Source organism: Siniperca chuatsi, linkage group LG1, assembly GCF_020085105.1.
Source record: "Siniperca chuatsi isolate FFG_IHB_CAS linkage group LG1, ASM2008510v1, whole genome shotgun sequence".
In the NCBI taxonomy this organism is placed as follows: domain Eukaryota; kingdom Metazoa; phylum Chordata; class Actinopteri; order Centrarchiformes; family Sinipercidae; genus Siniperca; species Siniperca chuatsi.
This window is the reverse complement of record NC_058042.1, coordinates 34,565,477-34,584,054: the sequence shown is the minus strand read 5'-3', so window position 1 is coordinate 34,584,054 and position 18,578 is coordinate 34,565,477. Positions and strand designations below refer to the sequence as shown.

Here is an 18,578-nt window from a genome sequence, read left to right as displayed (position 1 = left end):
TGTCAGGTCTGCAGCTGTCAGCAATAAAGTTGAGTATATAATATTAAAATGATGGGAAAATTATTAAAATAAGAGCCAGCTTGTAGAGCAACAGTGAAAGGCCTGTCTGCCTCCATTTCACGATGAACGGTTAATATACGGTGAACAGTACTGATATTAAGCATTAGTCACAGGACTGATATTTGAATTGGACTTTGTTTACCTGAGCAGGATTTCTACATTGAGTAGTGTAGTAGAGTTCCAGGATGGGGTTGTCCTCTGCTTTCAGATGGAAGCTCTGCTTGATCCCAGCTGAGACCGCAAGTGGTGTTGCTATCCACCTGGAACACAGTAAACACAAAGTATTCAATTCTAACAGTGCTAATGTCAGTAGGAGGACATATAGTGCATGATGGATAAGATGTAGTTTGATGTTTATTTACATATAACATCAATTTTTAAAAACCTTCATTTACTATTAATACTGGTAATATTGATAGTCATAGTGGTGGTAGTAGCAGTAGTGGCAGCAGTATAGTGGGTTTAGAGTGAAGGACCATTACAGTGGTTTTGTATAAAATAGTATTTACATGGTAATTAAAAACACAACTGGTATGGTACTTTACTGTTATAATTCGTCAAGCCGGGAAACAGGGAATACAGTGGAACAGGACCAAAATGCAGACTAGCTGGTAGCATCAATAATTTATTAACAAAAAAGGCTTACACTGAATTGGCAGGCAAAAACAACTCTCAGCGGGTAAGCAGTCCAAAACAGAAAAACGAGTCCAACGGTGAGCAGGCAAAATCCACAGACATGCGAGGTACAAGGGAAACAAAGAATCCAGAACTCACAGGTACAAGAAACCAGGTACAACAACAAACTGACAACTGAACAAAGGAAGGACACAGACTTAAATACACTTAGGTGAGGGCGACAACGAGACACAGGTGAAACTAATTGACACAGGTGAAAACAATCAAAGCAACCATAGACAGGAAGCAAAACTAACAGACACATGAGGAGGGACAATATATACTGGTACTTATATACAGAAATAACAGAACAAATCCCCAAAACCATGACACTTTACATTACAACTAACCATTTTGCAGATCATGCTAATGAGTTTTAGAAATCTAAAATATTTTCGTCTGCTGTTGCAGGCGTTCATGGGTTCATTGTAAGGTCCAGTGTACACTTTCAAATCAATCTGCACTTAAACTGCATTACTTGGCAAAGATAATCTCACCTTGACAATAATTAATTCAGACTTGAAATTTACTGTAATGGATAACATAAGCAAGTTTTAAGACTGTTAAATTATTTTCATACCATACTGAAATTAATGGAAACCAATGTTTTACATTTGAAAATGTAAAATATACATGATTGCAAAAAGGGGTGTTAATTTCTCTACATGGAAACTGTTAAATTTAAGATATTGAATTTAAGCCCAATGATTTTGCCAATGGCAGCTCCAAACTCTCTTACACAGAGTAAAATTAGACATAATTAGCAAAATGTTTTCACCAGGATAGCTGTTTCTTTCAGCCTCCAGTCTTTTGCTAAGATTGCATCATTGTACGGGATCAACCTTGTCCTGTAAAAATATGTGGTCACATTTTATGGTACACTAATAGGACGTAATAAGCCGTACTTTGTATCAAATTAGACCGAAACTAGAAATATGTTCTTTACAGTAAACAAACACAGCTATACCCTAATTAGACACCATACACCTAAATTATGCTGTAATTAGAAACCGCATATAATGCCGTATTAGACCCAAAATATACTATACTTAGACACTATTATACCAAATTATACTCTAATTAGAAACCAAGGAGCAGACATAGGAGATCACAGTTAGACACCATTTTACAAGATCAAAGTCTAATTAAATCAAATACAATACCATATTAGATCCGAAATACGCTACAGTTAGACGCTATTCTACCTGTACTACCAAATTATGCTATATTAGACACCACATTTAATGCTGCCAACATGGGCCTATAGCTTAATTAGACAACACAGGCTGTAATTAGACGAATGTAATGCCATATTATATCGGACACAGCCTTTATAATAGTTGCATGCCTATTAATAGTTCCGGGAGGGTAACAACAAGCAGGAAGTGGGTAGAGGGTAGTATACCATATGTATGAATGTATTTATTTATTATATATGATATTTATTGGTATTTATTAGGTTTATATTTGGGTGTGTAAACTCCCCTCTACCCACTTCCCGCTTGTTGTTACTTTCCCAGAACTAATAGTCGGTGTGCGAGCCCCAGGGGAATTCTTTTGCATGTACACCCTGGGAGAAGGAGAACAGGCAGAGGTAAGTTTGTGCATGACTCAGACAAATTTCAATTTACTATTACAATTAGCTTAGCATGAGTCTTATATTATCCTCCTCTGTGCAAATCTGTGCATAAATGATCCATGTTCGTCTAGTAATATGTTATTTAGGCTACTGTTAACTAGAGATCTAGTAAACAGTAGCCTACTGACTGTGTCCGATATAATATGGCATTACATTTGTTTAATTACAGCCTGTGTTGTCTAATTAAGCTATAGGCCCATGTTGGCAGCATTAAATGTGGCGTCTAATATAGCATAATTTAGAAGCAAGGGTAGAATAGCATCTAACTGTAGCATATTTTGGATCTGATATGGTATTGTATTTGATTTAATTAGACTATTATAATCAGCTTTGATAATTCTGATAGCCATAATTAATTGATCGCACCTACACAAGTAGGAGCCCCCTTTTAATAATTTGCTTTCTCGAATAAGTCTGGGAGAAAATGTAATTGTTTTCTGGATTTTGTCACTTGTGGTCACTGCTGTTTAGCAATGGTTACAAATAGTCTCGCTTTAAGGTTAGGGAAAGATGGTTTTGGTTAAATATTGAAAAAATTAACAACTTTAAGTCAGTGTTGACTTTATAAATATTTAACCAAGACTACCATCTCCCCCTAACCTTAACCAGGTTCTTTGAGTTGCCTTAACAAATCCATAAAGACTTGATTCATGCTTTAGTTGTCACAGGCAGATATTGCAGAGAACAAATTAAATATGTTAATAGTGAACATTTTGCAGATACATTCTGTGAAGGAATTTTCCTTAGGGGACTCTATGTGGGTGACAGGTGAGATGTACAGGTCATGCTTGGGGTCACTTGCAAGCCTAGAAATGAAACAACCTCTCTGTCTCTAGCAATAGTTCATTCTTCTGTCTCCTGCAGTAGACCCATGATGACAGCTGGCCAGATAGGAATGAACCGTAGCCTAGACAGCCAAGGAGGAGAGATGATGCTCTTCTTCAGACGTAGAGAGAGCTACAGACTGGCTCCTCCGTATAAATGTAATACATGTGATCAATTCCAACGTGACATAGGTAAGCATTAGAATTCAACATCCAGTTAGATGGTTACACATATTTAGGCCAGTACAATGAACTTGTAGACTCCATAGGAACAGGTAAAGGGATAAATATTGTGGACCGGGAAGAGAAATTTCACATTTGGTTGAGTTGACCAGCTCACAAGAATTTCCTTCACACATTCAGTATACATGTTTCCTTCCAAAAATGTAATCTTGGTGGTTTTAATTTTCCCTTCATCATTGCTGGCAATGAATGCTGTATTAAAAGGATAAGGCTCCATTATTCTATATTTTTCTTTGTCAACAAATTCTATGAAAAGACCCAAACAATGTATTAGTCTCTATATAGGCTACTCTGACTTCTCTATCCTGTCGGTGCAAGTCCATTGGTTCCTTGTGTGTGTGTGTGTGTGTGTGTGTGTGTGTGTGTGTGTGTGTGTGTGTGTGTGTGTGTGTGTGTGTGTGTGTTTGTTGAATGGAGTATATAAAATATGTAAACAATATATTTATTTAACTACAGTGTGTGTGTGTGTGTGTGTGTGTGTGTGTTCATGGTTATGAAGGAACATGTTACCCGATGCAACAGTGTGGTTCACTGATGTGTTTAATAGTTTTTGGACAACAATGGAGCTCTATGGCACAGAGGAATAAGATATATTAGGTTTTGCGCACACAATACTTGTTAGTAGGATACATTCATTGTTGGTTTGAATATCACCAGACTTATCCTTTTTAAACTGTAATATACTGTCTGTCTAATCCTTCAACAGAGAGTGTTGTGCTGTTGCTACAGTATAACCATATGGGTGAGTAGGTGCACGGAGTGTGGCTCTTACCTTTCAAACAGGTATCTGATGAGTAAGAAGGCGAAGGCGTAGGGCACAGTAATGTAGAGATGTGAGGCTTTGGCATATACCCGGCCATCCCTGTCCTCCAGGTCAGCCCACGTCAGGTTCATAGGCAGCCAGATTCTGTCCCACCAGAACCATTCATACAGTGTGTCAAACATCCTCCACCCTAACAGAGCCACCAGGTCACACAAACACAAGAAGGGGTAAGTTAGGTGATAGTAACTACCAATAGACATGCAGCACTGTCTATAGCTAATATCTAGAACTATGACTGACACTTCATAACAAATTGTCCAGAAACAAAGAGGTGATGAACCAGTATACAAGGAATTAGCCTTTTAACACTGAATTTGCCAACAAGGTTCACTTCCATCTGGATATTCCTTTCAGTATTGCCATGGAGCCTGGTCTCTCAGGAAATCGGTACTTATTTGTACCAAAATTAAGTGCTGTTCATTCTCTATATGAATATAAAGAAAAAGACAAGCATCTACAAGAACAGAGGTTTACTTAAACCAAAGTTCCAAAGGATAACAGAAGTAAAATATGCAACACTGATGCCAAAGATTAAATATCTGGCTGTCCTAGTGACCCAGCTTGTTAAAGGCGAGGAGGCAGGAGACACTTTTGGTGTATGCCCTGGGTGAACAGCAAGTGTAAATGCTGCCATGTTTGGACCATTTCATACATCCATGGTTTTCTCCTTGGCTTTGTTTGTTCCTCTCTATCAAGCAGTGTGACTTGCACATTAACCATCCATTTAGAAATATCTCTTAGTTATCTATAAATTATTACATCACACTGAAAAATGACAGAAGTGCAAAAGTTTAACTATGATTTATTTTTTATGACAGTGATGGCGGTAAAGTGAGATTCCAGAAAGAGGTTATAGTAAACAGACTGCAGTCACAGATGCCAGTTACTGTAGTGTACATAAAGGTCTATTTCCTAAACAAATATTGACCCAGTGATCCCTCCCTTATTCTCAAAATCACTTCCTTATTCTCAAGATTGCTTTCATGCCTATTTCAACAGCCCTATCTCTCACACAGAGAAGGTGGTGTCGAGGATGAGAGAGGGAAAGAGAAAAAAATAGGTTGCAGCCTAGCAACACATTGTAGTTAATACTGGAGACAATATGTGGTGTCTGTGTATTTCATGTTCTTATATCCCGGTGGGGACTTTAACCTGAAAGCACACTAACCCATGGGGACTTGTGTTACCGTGGGGACAAAAATTTAGGTCCCCATGGGTAGAGACTGCTGTTTGAGGGACTTGGTTTTAGAGTTCAGGTTACAATTAGGTTAAGGTTAGGGTAAGGGGCTAGGGAAAGCATTATGTCAATGACTCTCCCCCACGGGGATAGTGAAACAAATGTTTGTGTGAGTTAACTGAGAACCAGGTGGATATAGACATGTTCAGCCAAAAAACAAGACTCTTTGTTCAAATGCTCAAAACAACCCAAGACAGGCAGCCTCTTGCGGTTACAAGAATAATAACTATCCTCTCTCAAAAGCAAAAGATGAAGAAGCGTGACTTTTTAGCACTGCAAAACTACTTTGGGAGGAGGTTGTTGCTGATGGCCAACACATTGTGCTGGCCAAACAAATACGCGCAAATACACCTGGAGAGTCAAAGTCCTGACACCACTTCTAATCTATCCTCTGTCCAGTAGCATCTGTAGCTCAATACAATCTCTTTGTTTGTTTGGATTCCAATAATCTGCTGTATTACAGCAGCTGTTATTGAGTCAACACCACTTACAGACAACTCCCAATGGCAATACAAAATGCAACCGCTATTCCCATACTGATATTAACTTAAGAAATTAGAATAACATAATATTTATGATATACATTCAAAAAAGAATTGCGCACAACATTAGACACAACACAAGAACACAAAGACACAAACTAGCACTGAGAAAATAAGTAGAACTATAAATCAGTACTAACAATAACAAACACTAGGCTAATTGAAAGTTTCTATCTGTCTTCCTGAAAAGGGAAACTTGTTCCTGGACTAATATTAAAATAATATACATTGAATTAGATAATTTTCAAAAACTTATCATCCTTATCTAGACATATGAAGTGAACTACATGACATACTGTTGAGTAAGGTTATGCCACAAGGCTGTATTTATTTATAATACAAATGTAAATGAGATTTCGAATGAGTTTTTTTTTTATTACTTCTGGTAAGTTAGCACTATTTCATCATAACGATGTAATAAGTGAAAATCTTGTCTTAGCATGCATTAGCGCCCGCATTCAGAATACTGTGACTCAGATACATTTTCCTGACCTGGTACTTGAACTCTATCAATAAGTGAGGAATTTTGTGTTCTAAAGCCACATTTAAAAACCTAGAATTATAATTATGAGAAAACATCACATAATTGTGACTTTCTAAATCAAACTGTGGAAGGAAAATATTCTCCTGTTTAAATATTTTACTGTTGAGACACCTAAGCAATTAAGTTTAGCAATAAATTATGTTGCGTACAGGGTAAAAGCATGTGTTGGCCTGTGCTACACCTGCGTATCTTTGATTGATGTATCCATTGCGTAGAGGGCACTCTGCCCCTCCCAACCAGGGAAGTTGCCTGAGTTACCGATGCGCATGGATGTACACTATGGCAAGATGGCTTCCCCTTTGCTATAATCGTAGTAAATGAATAAGTTCACTTTCTGACAGAATAAGTTCACTTTCTGACTGTGAACTGTGTTTTGTGATTAAACCACACAATGTAATAATAAAATAGCTATTTTGTGAAGTATCTACATCTAAAAAGAATCAAATGAGAATTAATGTGCATAGGATGCCATCTAAAAGGGAATTGCAGATTTATGCAGCTGTTTTTAAAAACAAAACAAAAAACTGCTGTGATGACAGGAAATAATGGTGTCAAAAGTGGACAGGTGAAGCGTAAGACGTGGGTCTTATCAAAGGCTCACCAAAGGAGGCGCAAGGGTTGAGTCAAGGGATAATATAAGGAAGGTGCACATTGGAGCCCATTCAGTTGCTACCGGAACCCAACTCGGTTTAGACATGTACTTTGTTTGAAGTTATATTATCTTTACCTTTACATTACCTTGTCATATTGAACTCTCCAGTTTGTTTGTATTGATTGAAGTAGTAATTCAACGTTGAGGTAGGGTACTTAAATTCATTTGGCCCCGAGGGAGGTTTCCCTGCGTCAAAATCTATGAGATGTTGAAGTGTTTATGTTCCAGTTGGGATATTGGGTTTCTTTCTGTCCTCTCCGGGAACATATTGATGGTGTCAGCATCAGCTTATTCAACCCAGCATTAGTCTGTCCTAACAATGTCAGCGCTGATATGTTTACCCCTCAGCACATTAGTACATCAACTTTAACTTGTTGCACTTGGGCTGTCAGGGATACTCCAGGCTCCACTACCCACTAATTATCCACACCTGCTCCCAATCACACTCCTGCTCCACATTAGCTCCCAATCTCAGTCAATATAAAAGCCCTGCACTCACCTCAGTATGTGTCCGACCTCGTCTGAATCTAGGACTCTCCATGCCACTCGGCATAACGCCTATATCTCCCCTCTCTAGCGATCTCCCTTCTCTGGCATTTCCCCTGTCTCCAGCGATCTCTGGTTTCCAGCAATCTCCAGTCTCCAGCGATCTCCTGTCTTCCTATCTATAAACTATTACTCTCGGGCTGTCATTTAAATAAAGTACATTCTGTCTCCATCCCGGTGTCCCCTGCCTGTCTGTTCCGTAACAGAAGGTTAGACCTAACCGAAAGGATGACAGCCTTGAGCCCGATGGACCCTTCCTGGACCTGGAGGAGATGGTCCAACAATATCTCCTCACTCATCCTTCACCATCTCTGGCGGATTGTGAGTTGACGCAACCAGGGACCTTCTCAGGAACAGCAAAGGACTGCGAGGAATTTTTGGTGAGGTGTTGCCTGGTATCCACACCAGTTTCCTACCGAACGATCCAAGGTGGCCTTCGTGGTTCTCCGGCTAGTCGGCCCGGCACGTTGCTGGGTGGGATCCCTTTGGGCACGAGATGAGACAATCCTCAACGCTTTGGGCAGGTTCGCAACACTCCTCAGGAAGGAGTTTGGCCCACCAGTCGTCAAGTCGTCAGCCAGTCCTCAGCCCGCAACTCTACTGACCAGTCTCTAGTCTACCAACCCACTACCTGCCTGCACCGAAGCGCCGCCTCCCAGCTGCTCGCTGGCTCTGCCGCCCAGCTGCTCGCCTGCGCTACAACAATCATCACTCCCTGCTGGATCGCAGCAGCCATCACTCCCTGCTGGATCGCAGCAGCCATCACTCGCTGCTGAATCGCAGCAGTCATCACTTCCTGCAGGATGGCAGCAGCTCCTTGCCCCCGGACTCTCTGCCGGGCCGCAGCAGCTCCCCGCTCCCGGACTCCAAGCTGGATCGCAGCAGCTCCCTGCTGGATCGCAGGCTCCTCCTCTCCCAGCTGGATTGCAGCAGCACCAATCCCTAGCTGATGCTGGATCGCAACCACCTCCACTTCCAGTTGGATCACAGCACGCCGCAGAACCAACTGCTGGGTCACAACAGCAGCCGTGCCCTCCTTCTCAGCCGAAGGAGCAGGTTCCAGTCTCCCAGACACCACCGGTCCAGCCCGCTCCTCAGCCAGTCATCCCGACGCTGGCACCTGCTGCCCCGTCGGCGGCTCCCTGTCCTGATGTCCCGTCGCCAGCTCCCTGTCCTGATGTCCTGTCGCCGGATCCATGTCTTGCTGTTCCGAAGCCGGCTCCCAGTCCTGAAGTCCAGATGCCGGCTACCAGTCCTGATGTACCATCGCCAGTTCCCTGTCCTGCTGTCCCGACGCCAGTTCCCAGTCCTGCAGCCCAGACGCCGGCTCTCAGTCCAGCAGCTCCTGCTACTCCGTCGCCGGCTCCCTGTCCTGCTGTACCGTCGCCGGCTCCTGAGCTGGTTGGCAAGCCTCCAGGAGGTTCCGGCCTTAGCGGCAGACCTCCAGGGGGTTCTCGCCTCCGGCTTCCAGAGGGTCCCAGCCTTTGCTTCCGCCTCAGGCCTCCAGGGGTTCCCGCTTTCACTGCAGACCTTCAGGGGGTTCCCATCTCCGGCCTCAAGAGGGACCATGCCTTCGTGTCCGCCTCAGGCCTCCAGAGGGTCCACGCCTTCGCCGCAGACCTCCAGGGGGTTCCCGCTTTCGCTGCAGACCTCCAGGGAATTCTCATCTCCGACCTCCAGAGGGTCCACGCCTTCGTGTCCGCCTCAGGCCTCCAAGGGGTTCCTGCCTTCGCCGCAGCCGGCCTCCTGTGACCTTCCTCCTGTGCCACTAGCACTCCGCCAGGCCTCCAGATGGTATTGATCTACATCGCAGATCGCATGAGATCAGCTCCTCACGTGTCAAGCCCCCGGGCCGTCCGCCCAAGATCCCCAGCTCCTCACCTGTCCTGGCCGTCCTCCTGGGGCCTTAGCCCCGCGCCAGGCCAGTCCCTGGGTCGTCCACCGGAGGTCCTCAGCTCCACCCTGGTTCTGCTTCTGGGTCGTCCGCCAGGGATCCTCCGTAACACCCAGGACCGGGTTCATGGTTGTCAGTCCGAGACTCCCTGCTCCACACCTGTCCAACCTCCGGATGGCCGCCTGGATCAACCCGCTCCCCGTGGTGGAGGACGACCACCATGTCGGCGGGGGTTTTGAGCCCTCGGAAGCTGTCAGGGATACTCCAGGCTCCACTACCCACTAATTATCCACACCTGCTCCCAATCACACTCCTGCTCCACATTAGCTCCCAATCACAGTCAGTATAAAAGCCCTGCACTCACCTCAGTATGTGTCCGACCTCGTTTGAATCTAGGACTCTCCATGCAACTCAGCATAACGCCTATATCTCCCTTCTCCAGCTATCTCCCTTCTCCAGCTATCTCCCTTCTCCAGCGTTTCTCCTGTCTCCGCGTTTCTCCTGTCTCCGCGTTTCTCCTGTCTCCAGCGTTTCTTCTGTCTCCAGCATTTGTCCTGTCTCCAGCATTTCTCCTGTCTCCAGTGAATCTTCCCTCCTATGGACTTCCCTATCTATAAACTATTACTCTTGGGCTGTCATCTAAATAAAGTACATTCTGTCTCCACCCCGGTGTCACCTGCCTGTCTGTTCCGTAACATGGGCAGTCACTTTCTGTCGTTCACTGCAGAGATGGACTCTATTGATCTCACTAGTGACCTAAACACAGCTCTCTCTACGCCCTTAAAAATAAAGGTTTTAAGTTAGAACCGAAAGTGGTTTTTCATGGTGATGCCATAGAGGAACCTTTTTAGGTTCTGCAAGGAACCTTATACCTATTGGTTCTTCAAAGAACCATTTATTAAGTTCTTTAAAGAAACTTATTAGGTTATTAAAAAGAAGAACCTTTTTAAGGTTCCACATAGAACCTTTCTCTAGGGATTCTCTGAAGTACCATTTCAACTGGGTGCTTTAGAAAACCAGTACAGGTTCTTGGACATAATTCCTCAAGGAGCCTTTACTGGTTCCGTCAGGAACCTTCCATGAAAGGTTCTTTGAACATCTAGGATTGGTTTTTTAGATAACCAAAAATGGTTAATTTGAAACCTAGAGAAAAAAGTCACCAGAAATACAATTCTTTGCAGTACATGAATTTTATTTTTCCTTTAAACTGGCATGTGGCTTTCCTTGAAATCATATGCTCACCACAAACCAAGCAAACACATTTTTTGGAGCACTAATGTAAGTTAACAATAATACATCAATATTGTAGCTAGTGCTCACATAATATTTACACAATGACATTTTTGATAAACAATCAGTAATGTGGTGATGATGACCGGCAGATAGAGGCACATAATAAAACAACAACAGAAAATGACATCAGTTTACTGGAATGTAGCTTTTAAAAGGACCGTTCACCCCCAAATCAATAATACATATTTTGCCTGTAGTGCTATTTAGCCTTCTAGAACCATAACTGCTCACAACAAGGTCTGTGGATCTTGAGTAAACAGGTCATGATTTCTGGAAAGAGTCGGGCTGAGAATCAGACGTGCTCTTTTACCACTGAGAGTACATATATATATAAAAACTTTGTCCTTCACCCTCCGCGGGTGGTCTCATCCTTCGAGCTCGGGTCCTCTACCAGAGGCCTGGGAGCTTGAGGGTTCTGCGCAGTATCTTTGCTGTTCCCAGTACTGCACTCTTCTGGACCGAGATGTCTGGTGTTCTTCCAGGGATCTGCTGTAGCCACTCCTCCAGTTTGGGGGTCACTGCCCCGAGTGCTCCGATGACCACGGGTACCACTGTTGCCTTCACCTTCCAGGCCTTCTCCAGCTCTTCTCTAAGCCCCTGGTACTTCTCTAATTTCTCATGTTCCTTTTTCCTGATGTTGCCATCACTTGGTATCGCCACGTCAACCACAACGGCTTTCCTCTGCTGTTTGTCAACCACCACGATGTCAGGCTGGTTCGCCATTACCATTCTGTCAGTCTGAATCTGGAAGTCCCACAGGATCTAGCTCGGTCATTCTCTACCACCTTTGGAGGTGTTTCCCACTTTGACCTCGGGGTTTCCAGTCCATACTCAGTGCAGATGTTCCTGTACACTATGCCAGCTACTTGGTTATGGCGCTCCATGTATGCTTTCCCTGCCAGCATCTTACACCCTGCAGTTATGTGCTGGATTGTCTCAGGGGCCTCTTTGCACAGCCTACACCTTGGGTCTTGTCTGGTGTGGTAGATCTGGGCCTCTATTGCTCTGGTGCTCAGGGCCTGCTCCTGTGCAGCCATGATGAGTGCCTCTGTGCTGTCCTTCAATCCAGCCCGCTCTAGCCATTGGTAGGACTTCTTGATATCAGCCACTTCAGTTATGTTCCGGTGGTACATCCCGTGTAGGGGTTTGTCCTCCCATGATGGTCCTTCCTCCAGCACGTCTTCCTCTGTTCCCCATTGCCTGAGACATTCCCTGAGCACGTCATCTGTTGGGGCCTTATCTTGGATGTACTTGTGGATCTTGGATGTTTCATCCTGGATAGTGGCTCTCACACTCACTAGTCCACGGCCGCCTTCCTTACATCTAGCGTACAGTCTCAGGGTGCTGGAATTTGGATGGAACCATCCATGCATGGTGAGGAGCTTTCGCGTCTTAACGTCTGTGGTCTGTATCTCTTCCTTTGGCCACCTTATTATTCCCGCAGGGTATCTGATCACTGGCAGGGCGTAGCTGTTTATTGCCTGGGCCTTGTTCTTGCCATTGAGCTGACTTCTTAGGACTTGCCTTACTCGTTGGAGGTATTTGGCCGTTGCCGTCTTCCTTGTTGCCTCTTCGAGGTTGCCATTTTCCTGTGGTATTCCAAGGTACTTGTAACCGTCCTCAATGTCTGCTATTGTTCCTTCTGGGAGTGAGACCCCTTCTGTGTGGACTACCTTCCCTCTCTTTGTCACCATTCGACTGCACTTCTCAAGCCCGAATGACATCCCAATGTCAGAGCTGTAGATCCTGGTGGTGTGGATCAGTGAGTCGATGTCCCGCTCGCTCTTAGCGTATAGCTTGATGTCATCCATGTAGAGGAGGTGACTGATGGTGGCCCCGTTCCTGAGTCGGTATCCATAGCCAGTCTTGTTGATTATTTGGCTGAGGGGGTTCAGTCCTATGCAGAACAGCAGTGGGGACAGAGCATCTCCTTGGTATAGGCCACATTTGATGGATACTTGTGCAAGTGGCTTGCCATTGGCCTCAAGGGTGGTTTTCCACAGCCTCATCGAGTTCGCAATGAAGTCTCTTAGGGTCCTGTTGATGTTGTACATCTCTAAGCATTCAGTGATCCATGTGTGCGGCATTGAGTCATATGCTTTCTTGTAATCAATCCAGGCAGTGCACAGGTTGGTGTGTCGGGCTCTGCAGTCTTGTGTGACTGTTCTGTCAACCAGGAGTTGGTGTTTGGCTCCTCTGGTTCCTCTACCAATGCCCTTCTGCGCTTTGCTCATGTATTGATCCATGTGTCCACTTATCTTCGCCGCGATGATGCCTGACATGAGCTTCCATGTTGTGGAGAGGCAGGTTATTGGCCGATAGTTGGATGGGACTGTACCCTTTGCTGGATCCTTCAGGATCAGGATTGTGCGCCCTTCGGTAAGCCATTCAGGGTGCGTCCCATCTCTTAGCAGCTGGTTCATTTGTGCTGCTAGGCGCTCATGGAGTGCAGTGAGCTTCTTTAGCCAGTAGGTGTGGATCCTGTCAGGGCCCGGTGCTGTCCAGTTCTTCATACCTGAGACTCTTTCTTGGATGTCTGCCGCTGTGATGGTAACTGGATTCTGTTCAGGAGGTTGCTGTGGTCCTTTCTCAGGGCGGCCAGCCACTGTGCATCGCTGTTGTGTGATGCCTCCTTTCCCATATACTTTTCCAGTACTGTTCCGTTTCCAGCCTTGGTGGGTCTGCTCTGCTGTTATTACCCTGCCATTGAGCGTACACTTTCGCAGGTTGAGTTGCGAACAGCCGGTTTATTCTTCTGGCTTCATTATCTCTCGTGTATCTCTTTAGGCGGCTGGCCAAGGATTGGAGCCTTTTGTTTGGCAGTTTCGATATATGCTACTGGTATGGGCATCTGGTTGTACTTCTTATATATATACTATATATATATATATATATATATATATATATATATAATACACATGTATGTATATATGTATGTATGTGTGTATATACACACATATATATATATATATATATATATATATATATATATATATATATATATATATATATATATATATATATATATATATATATATATATATATATATATATATATATATATATATATATATATATATATATATATATATATATATATATATATAAAGTGTGTTTCCTACCTAAGTATCCTGACATGACTGCTTGCCTTCACCTCAGCTAAAAGTTTAGAGGAGCTGATAACTGGCCATGGCAAATTAATGGAAATAACCTAAAATAACATTTCTTTCACTTTAAATAGTTTAAACCCAACTAGGGCATTTTGCCTGTAAATCCAGTGTTATCTTATTTTGTTGAAACAGTATCTCTGTGACCTTTTGTGTGTACAAAGCAGTAACTAACCCACTATGGACTTGTGGAGGTAAGGAGATAATAACAAATGCTCTGCGCAGAGAAAGTACTGACTGACTGAGTGCTGATTCTGAGGACAGACAGGATGAACTGCTACAGTATCCGAAATATGAAGCTTAATTAATAACATGTTGAATAGAACACCAAAGTGGTAATCAGCCTGTGCATGCTAAGACTGTATGCTTATGATTTGTTTTTCTTTTTTGTAGTTTTTAATTTTTTTAGTTTTGAGTCAGTAGCAACTGAACTTTGCAGGTTTACATATTCTCAATCATGTGGACCACATTGTTTATTCTGCTGTAACATTATTATTATATTAAGTTCCAGATTTAACTATAGAAAATGTAGCCTACGACATCTGTTAGTTGTTTTTTTTAAACATTAATATGCACGTACATTTACAGTAAATGGTTGCGCACATGCAGGTATCCAGGGCAGCCTCCCCTACTGAAGTTACAGCATGTTGTAGACAACTATCTGTCTGACTTTTCTGGTTGACTGTTGAAAACATCAACAGTGAGCTGTTTTGGACACTAACAAAATCAGGAAGTGTACTTTTAAGCAAACATAGCAATAACATAATTTAAATATGGAATAAAAGTACAATATCTCCCTCTGAAATTAAGGACAAATGCTGAAAATCTGCCTTACTGGAAATGTTAAAGTACCAGTATATAAGAATAAAACCTCTGAATCGCCTCTAAAAAAGTTCAAAGACCAGTTTTTCATGACCTCAGGCTTTACAAATACACAGTAAAATACTGTTCTTGCCTTGTCCTTTAGCTGTTGTTTGTTTAATGGTTGGAGTGACATTAAAGGATATTTGCCTCCAGTCAAAGTACTTGTCATTCCACCTTTACATAGCTGCTGTCCCTACAAAGGTTACCCAGCAATACAGGTCCTTGACACTGTCAGACTGAGACAGAAAACAGTTCTCAAACATCTTAAACCCCCAAGACTAATCTTAATCCAAACCTTTTGATTTCAAGTGGGAAGACCATATAACTTGGAGCTCACAGGATCTTTGTGTTGATTTTTCTGAGAACAGGGACTTCATTCATCTCAACTCAGCCATGACAAAGCTAGCAGAGCCTGAGAGCAAACTTCACTAACTGAAGAATCTCCAGCTGCAGGAGATATATTTACACCAGAATAGAAAGAAAAAATGTCACTCACAGTCAAGCTAAAAACAAGCAGAGGACTCTTCAATCACACTCCAAGGTCACAGGAAAACACAGGCTTACCTTTCCACTGTCAGTGCCACCGGACAGAGCAGGTAAGGGCTATTGCTCCTACACCAGCTGCCTGCTGTGTTGCTGTGGGAGATGAACATGGATGGTAAAATCCTCTATTCCCCCGCTATGACAAACAGCCAGCCACTCTCTCTTTGTTTGACATTCTTTATGGTCACACCCAGCCCAGCCACAATTACCTTGGAAGGTTTTTTTTCTTCCCCTCCAGGAAGTAGAGGTAGGTTAGCAGATTGCCACAACACACATGCTTTTCTTCTCCCTGCCCTCAAGGGATCTAATAACCTTGTTTGTACTGTGTTCCTGATAAAGTACAAAAGCAGGTTCTCCCACAAAACAAACCTTCCAGGGACAGAAGAGGCAAATTATGTTGACTGTTAAAAAATGTGAATTGATTGGCTTTAACAAGAAATAAATATATTGGCATAAAGTATGTACTGAATATTAGCTCTGGTGAAAGTAGTAAAAACACCCCCATTACAAACATTATGTTTTATTTATAATCAATGATACTATCTACCACATTTCAGCTGTTTTCTGCACTTACACACCAACTGATCTTTCAGATCCTTAAACCAGTTCAACTGACAATTCAACTGCTTTAAGCACCTACACATCATCTGACTCATCATTTGACACTTCAACAAATCTTTACACTTAACTGACAAACTGCTTTCAGCTCTTACACTTTAGCTGACACTTGAACTCCAATTACTACTCACACTTCAAAAGTCGCTAAAAGTTGCCAAATGACATCATACACTCATTTGCATGTTGATGACGTCATCACACATTCATATGCATAAATCTTAGTGCAGTGAGGGAAAGATCACCTTAATTTAAGTCATATAAAACGTAGATAGAGACAATCACAAACTCACTATGGGGACATTGTGTATTTGAAGTAAAAAAGTAAAACAAATAATTAACAAAAGATACAAAGGGAGGGAGGAGGGAGAAGATCAAACAAACAATTTATATATTTACAACCTGTAGTAACATCTTAATCCAGAAAGAAAGAGTGGGAGAGAAGCACAAACAAACTTTACATATTTACAAGCTATAACATCCTAATCCAGAGATCCGGAGAAAAAGATTGAAGCTGCCTGCCCCACATGCCACACGTTATGGACAGACAGGCAGGAGACACCGATATGGGAACAGATGGATATTTATTAGGTTACATCCAGAGCAGACAGGTATGCAGGTAAGGAGATGGGGAACACACTGGAGTAGGATGGAGTGGGACACACGATGGAATAGTGAGGAGTGGGAAACACGCTGGAGTAGGAACATGCTGGAGTGGAGACACACTGGAGTGGGAACACGCTGGAGTGGAAAGTGGGAGTCGTGAAGGATCCCATGTAGAGTCCTTACATTTCAAATGAGGTCGGACAACTGGCTGAGTTGTGAGTGATGAGCTTTTATGCAGGCTGTGATTAGGTGCTGATGGGGAGCAGGAGTGTGATAGGGAACAGGTATGTGTGATTAGCTGACGGTTGAGCCTGGCTCCTGGACCTCGGGCGGACGACCCCTGGGATGGACCTGGGTGGAGCTGAGGAACTTGGGCGGACGACCCAGGGGCTGGACTTGTGCAGAACTGAGGGGTTCAGGCAGATGGTCCGGGAGCTGGACATGTGTGGACCTTACCGCATGAGGTCTGTGACAAAGATCAAAACCATCTAGAGGCCTGGCGGAATGCCGGTGGCGAAGGCTGAGGGTCCCTGGAGATCGGTGGCGAAGACAACGACCCTCTGGAGACCGGGGGTGAAGACGGAGACCCTCTGGAGGCCGGCGGCGCAGGCGGAGACCTTCTGGACGCCGGCGGCGATGGTGGAGCCTCTCTGGAGGCCGGCGGCAATAGCGGAACCCCTCTGGTGGCCGGCGGCAAAGGCGGAACCTGTCTGGCGGCCGGCGGCGAAGGCGGAACCCATCTGGCAGCTGACAGCAAAGGCGGAACCCCTCTGGAGGCTGGCGGTGAAGGTGGGACCCCTCTGGAGGCTGGCGGTGAAGGTGGGACCCCTCTGGAAGCCGGTGAACCAGATCTGGACCCGGCTACAGGACAGCAGGACAGGGAGCCGGCAACGGGACAGCAGGACAGGGAGCTGGTGACGGGAAGATTGGTAGAGGAGCTGGTAGGACCAGTGATGACCGGGTATCCGGAGCCTGCCTCTCCGGCAGAGAAGGAGGGTACTGCTGCTGCCAACCAGCTGACGGTTCAGCAGCATGCTGCGACCCAGCTGACGGTTCACTGGCGTGCTGCGGTCCCACTGGGGCAGGAGGCGGCTGTGATCCAACGGTGACTAGAGATGGCTGCTGCTGCGATCCTGTGGTAACGAGGGATTGGTGCTGCTGCGAGTCCAGGAAATGAATGCGGCAGCGGAGCTGGCAGGCCGCTGGGCATCGGTGCATGGGAGCAGCTGGGCGGTGGAGCAGGCAAGCCGCTGGGCGGCGGTGCTTGCAAGTCGCTGGGCGGCGGTGCAGCTGGGCAGCGGTGTAGGCGAGTTGCTGGTATGCAGGCTGATGACTGGCAGGTCGGGGTGCAGTCTGATGACTGGCGGGCCACCCGCCAGCATTTAATTTCTGGCAAAACGGCGCTACCGATCTGTTAAATAGCCATTGTCTCTGTATGGCCTCATAAAATGGGGCAATACTTGGTATGCTGAGTCCCCAATGATGTGCATTCCCTCTGACACGAGGGACTGGGGATCATCTTCAAGCAGCTGTCCAGTAGCAGACAACCGGAATGCCCATGCATCATAGCAGCTACCAGGGTGGGCCACATCGACATGACAAAATCACAACTCACTGTCACAGAACCCAGTAACCACAACAGAATAGAATTGTTTTCTGTTGAGGTATGCCAGTGGATTCTTGCAGTGTGGTTTCACAATTGGAATGTGGCATCCATCAACAGCACAGATGGTATTAGGAAATCCTGCTGCACAAAGTCCTAGCTTTGAACTACGCAGGGCTTTCCCTGTTGGCCAGGAAATGTGGTGAGA

At 44.4% G+C, this 18,578-nt stretch overlaps 1 protein-coding gene across 2 annotated transcripts in view; it reads right to left on the bottom strand.

Annotated features, from left to right (window-relative positions):
- The window catches only part of cers3a (ceramide synthase 3a), a 58,869-nt gene extending 43,124 nt beyond the window's left edge, over nt 1-15,745 (bottom strand). For both annotated transcript variants that reach the window (XM_044189586.1, XM_044189594.1), the window contains exons 1-3: nt 15,568-15,745; nt 4,214-4,394; nt 203-320 (exon numbers count right to left, since the gene is read on the bottom strand). In XM_044189586.1, coding sequence (XP_044045521.1) covers nt 203-320; nt 4,214-4,386 — 291 coding nt within the window. In that variant the 5' untranslated portion in view covers nt 4,387-4,394; nt 15,568-15,745. The remainder of the gene's footprint in view (nt 1-202; nt 321-4,213; nt 4,395-15,567) is intronic.
- Nucleotides 15,746-18,578: the final 2,833 nt, after the last annotated feature.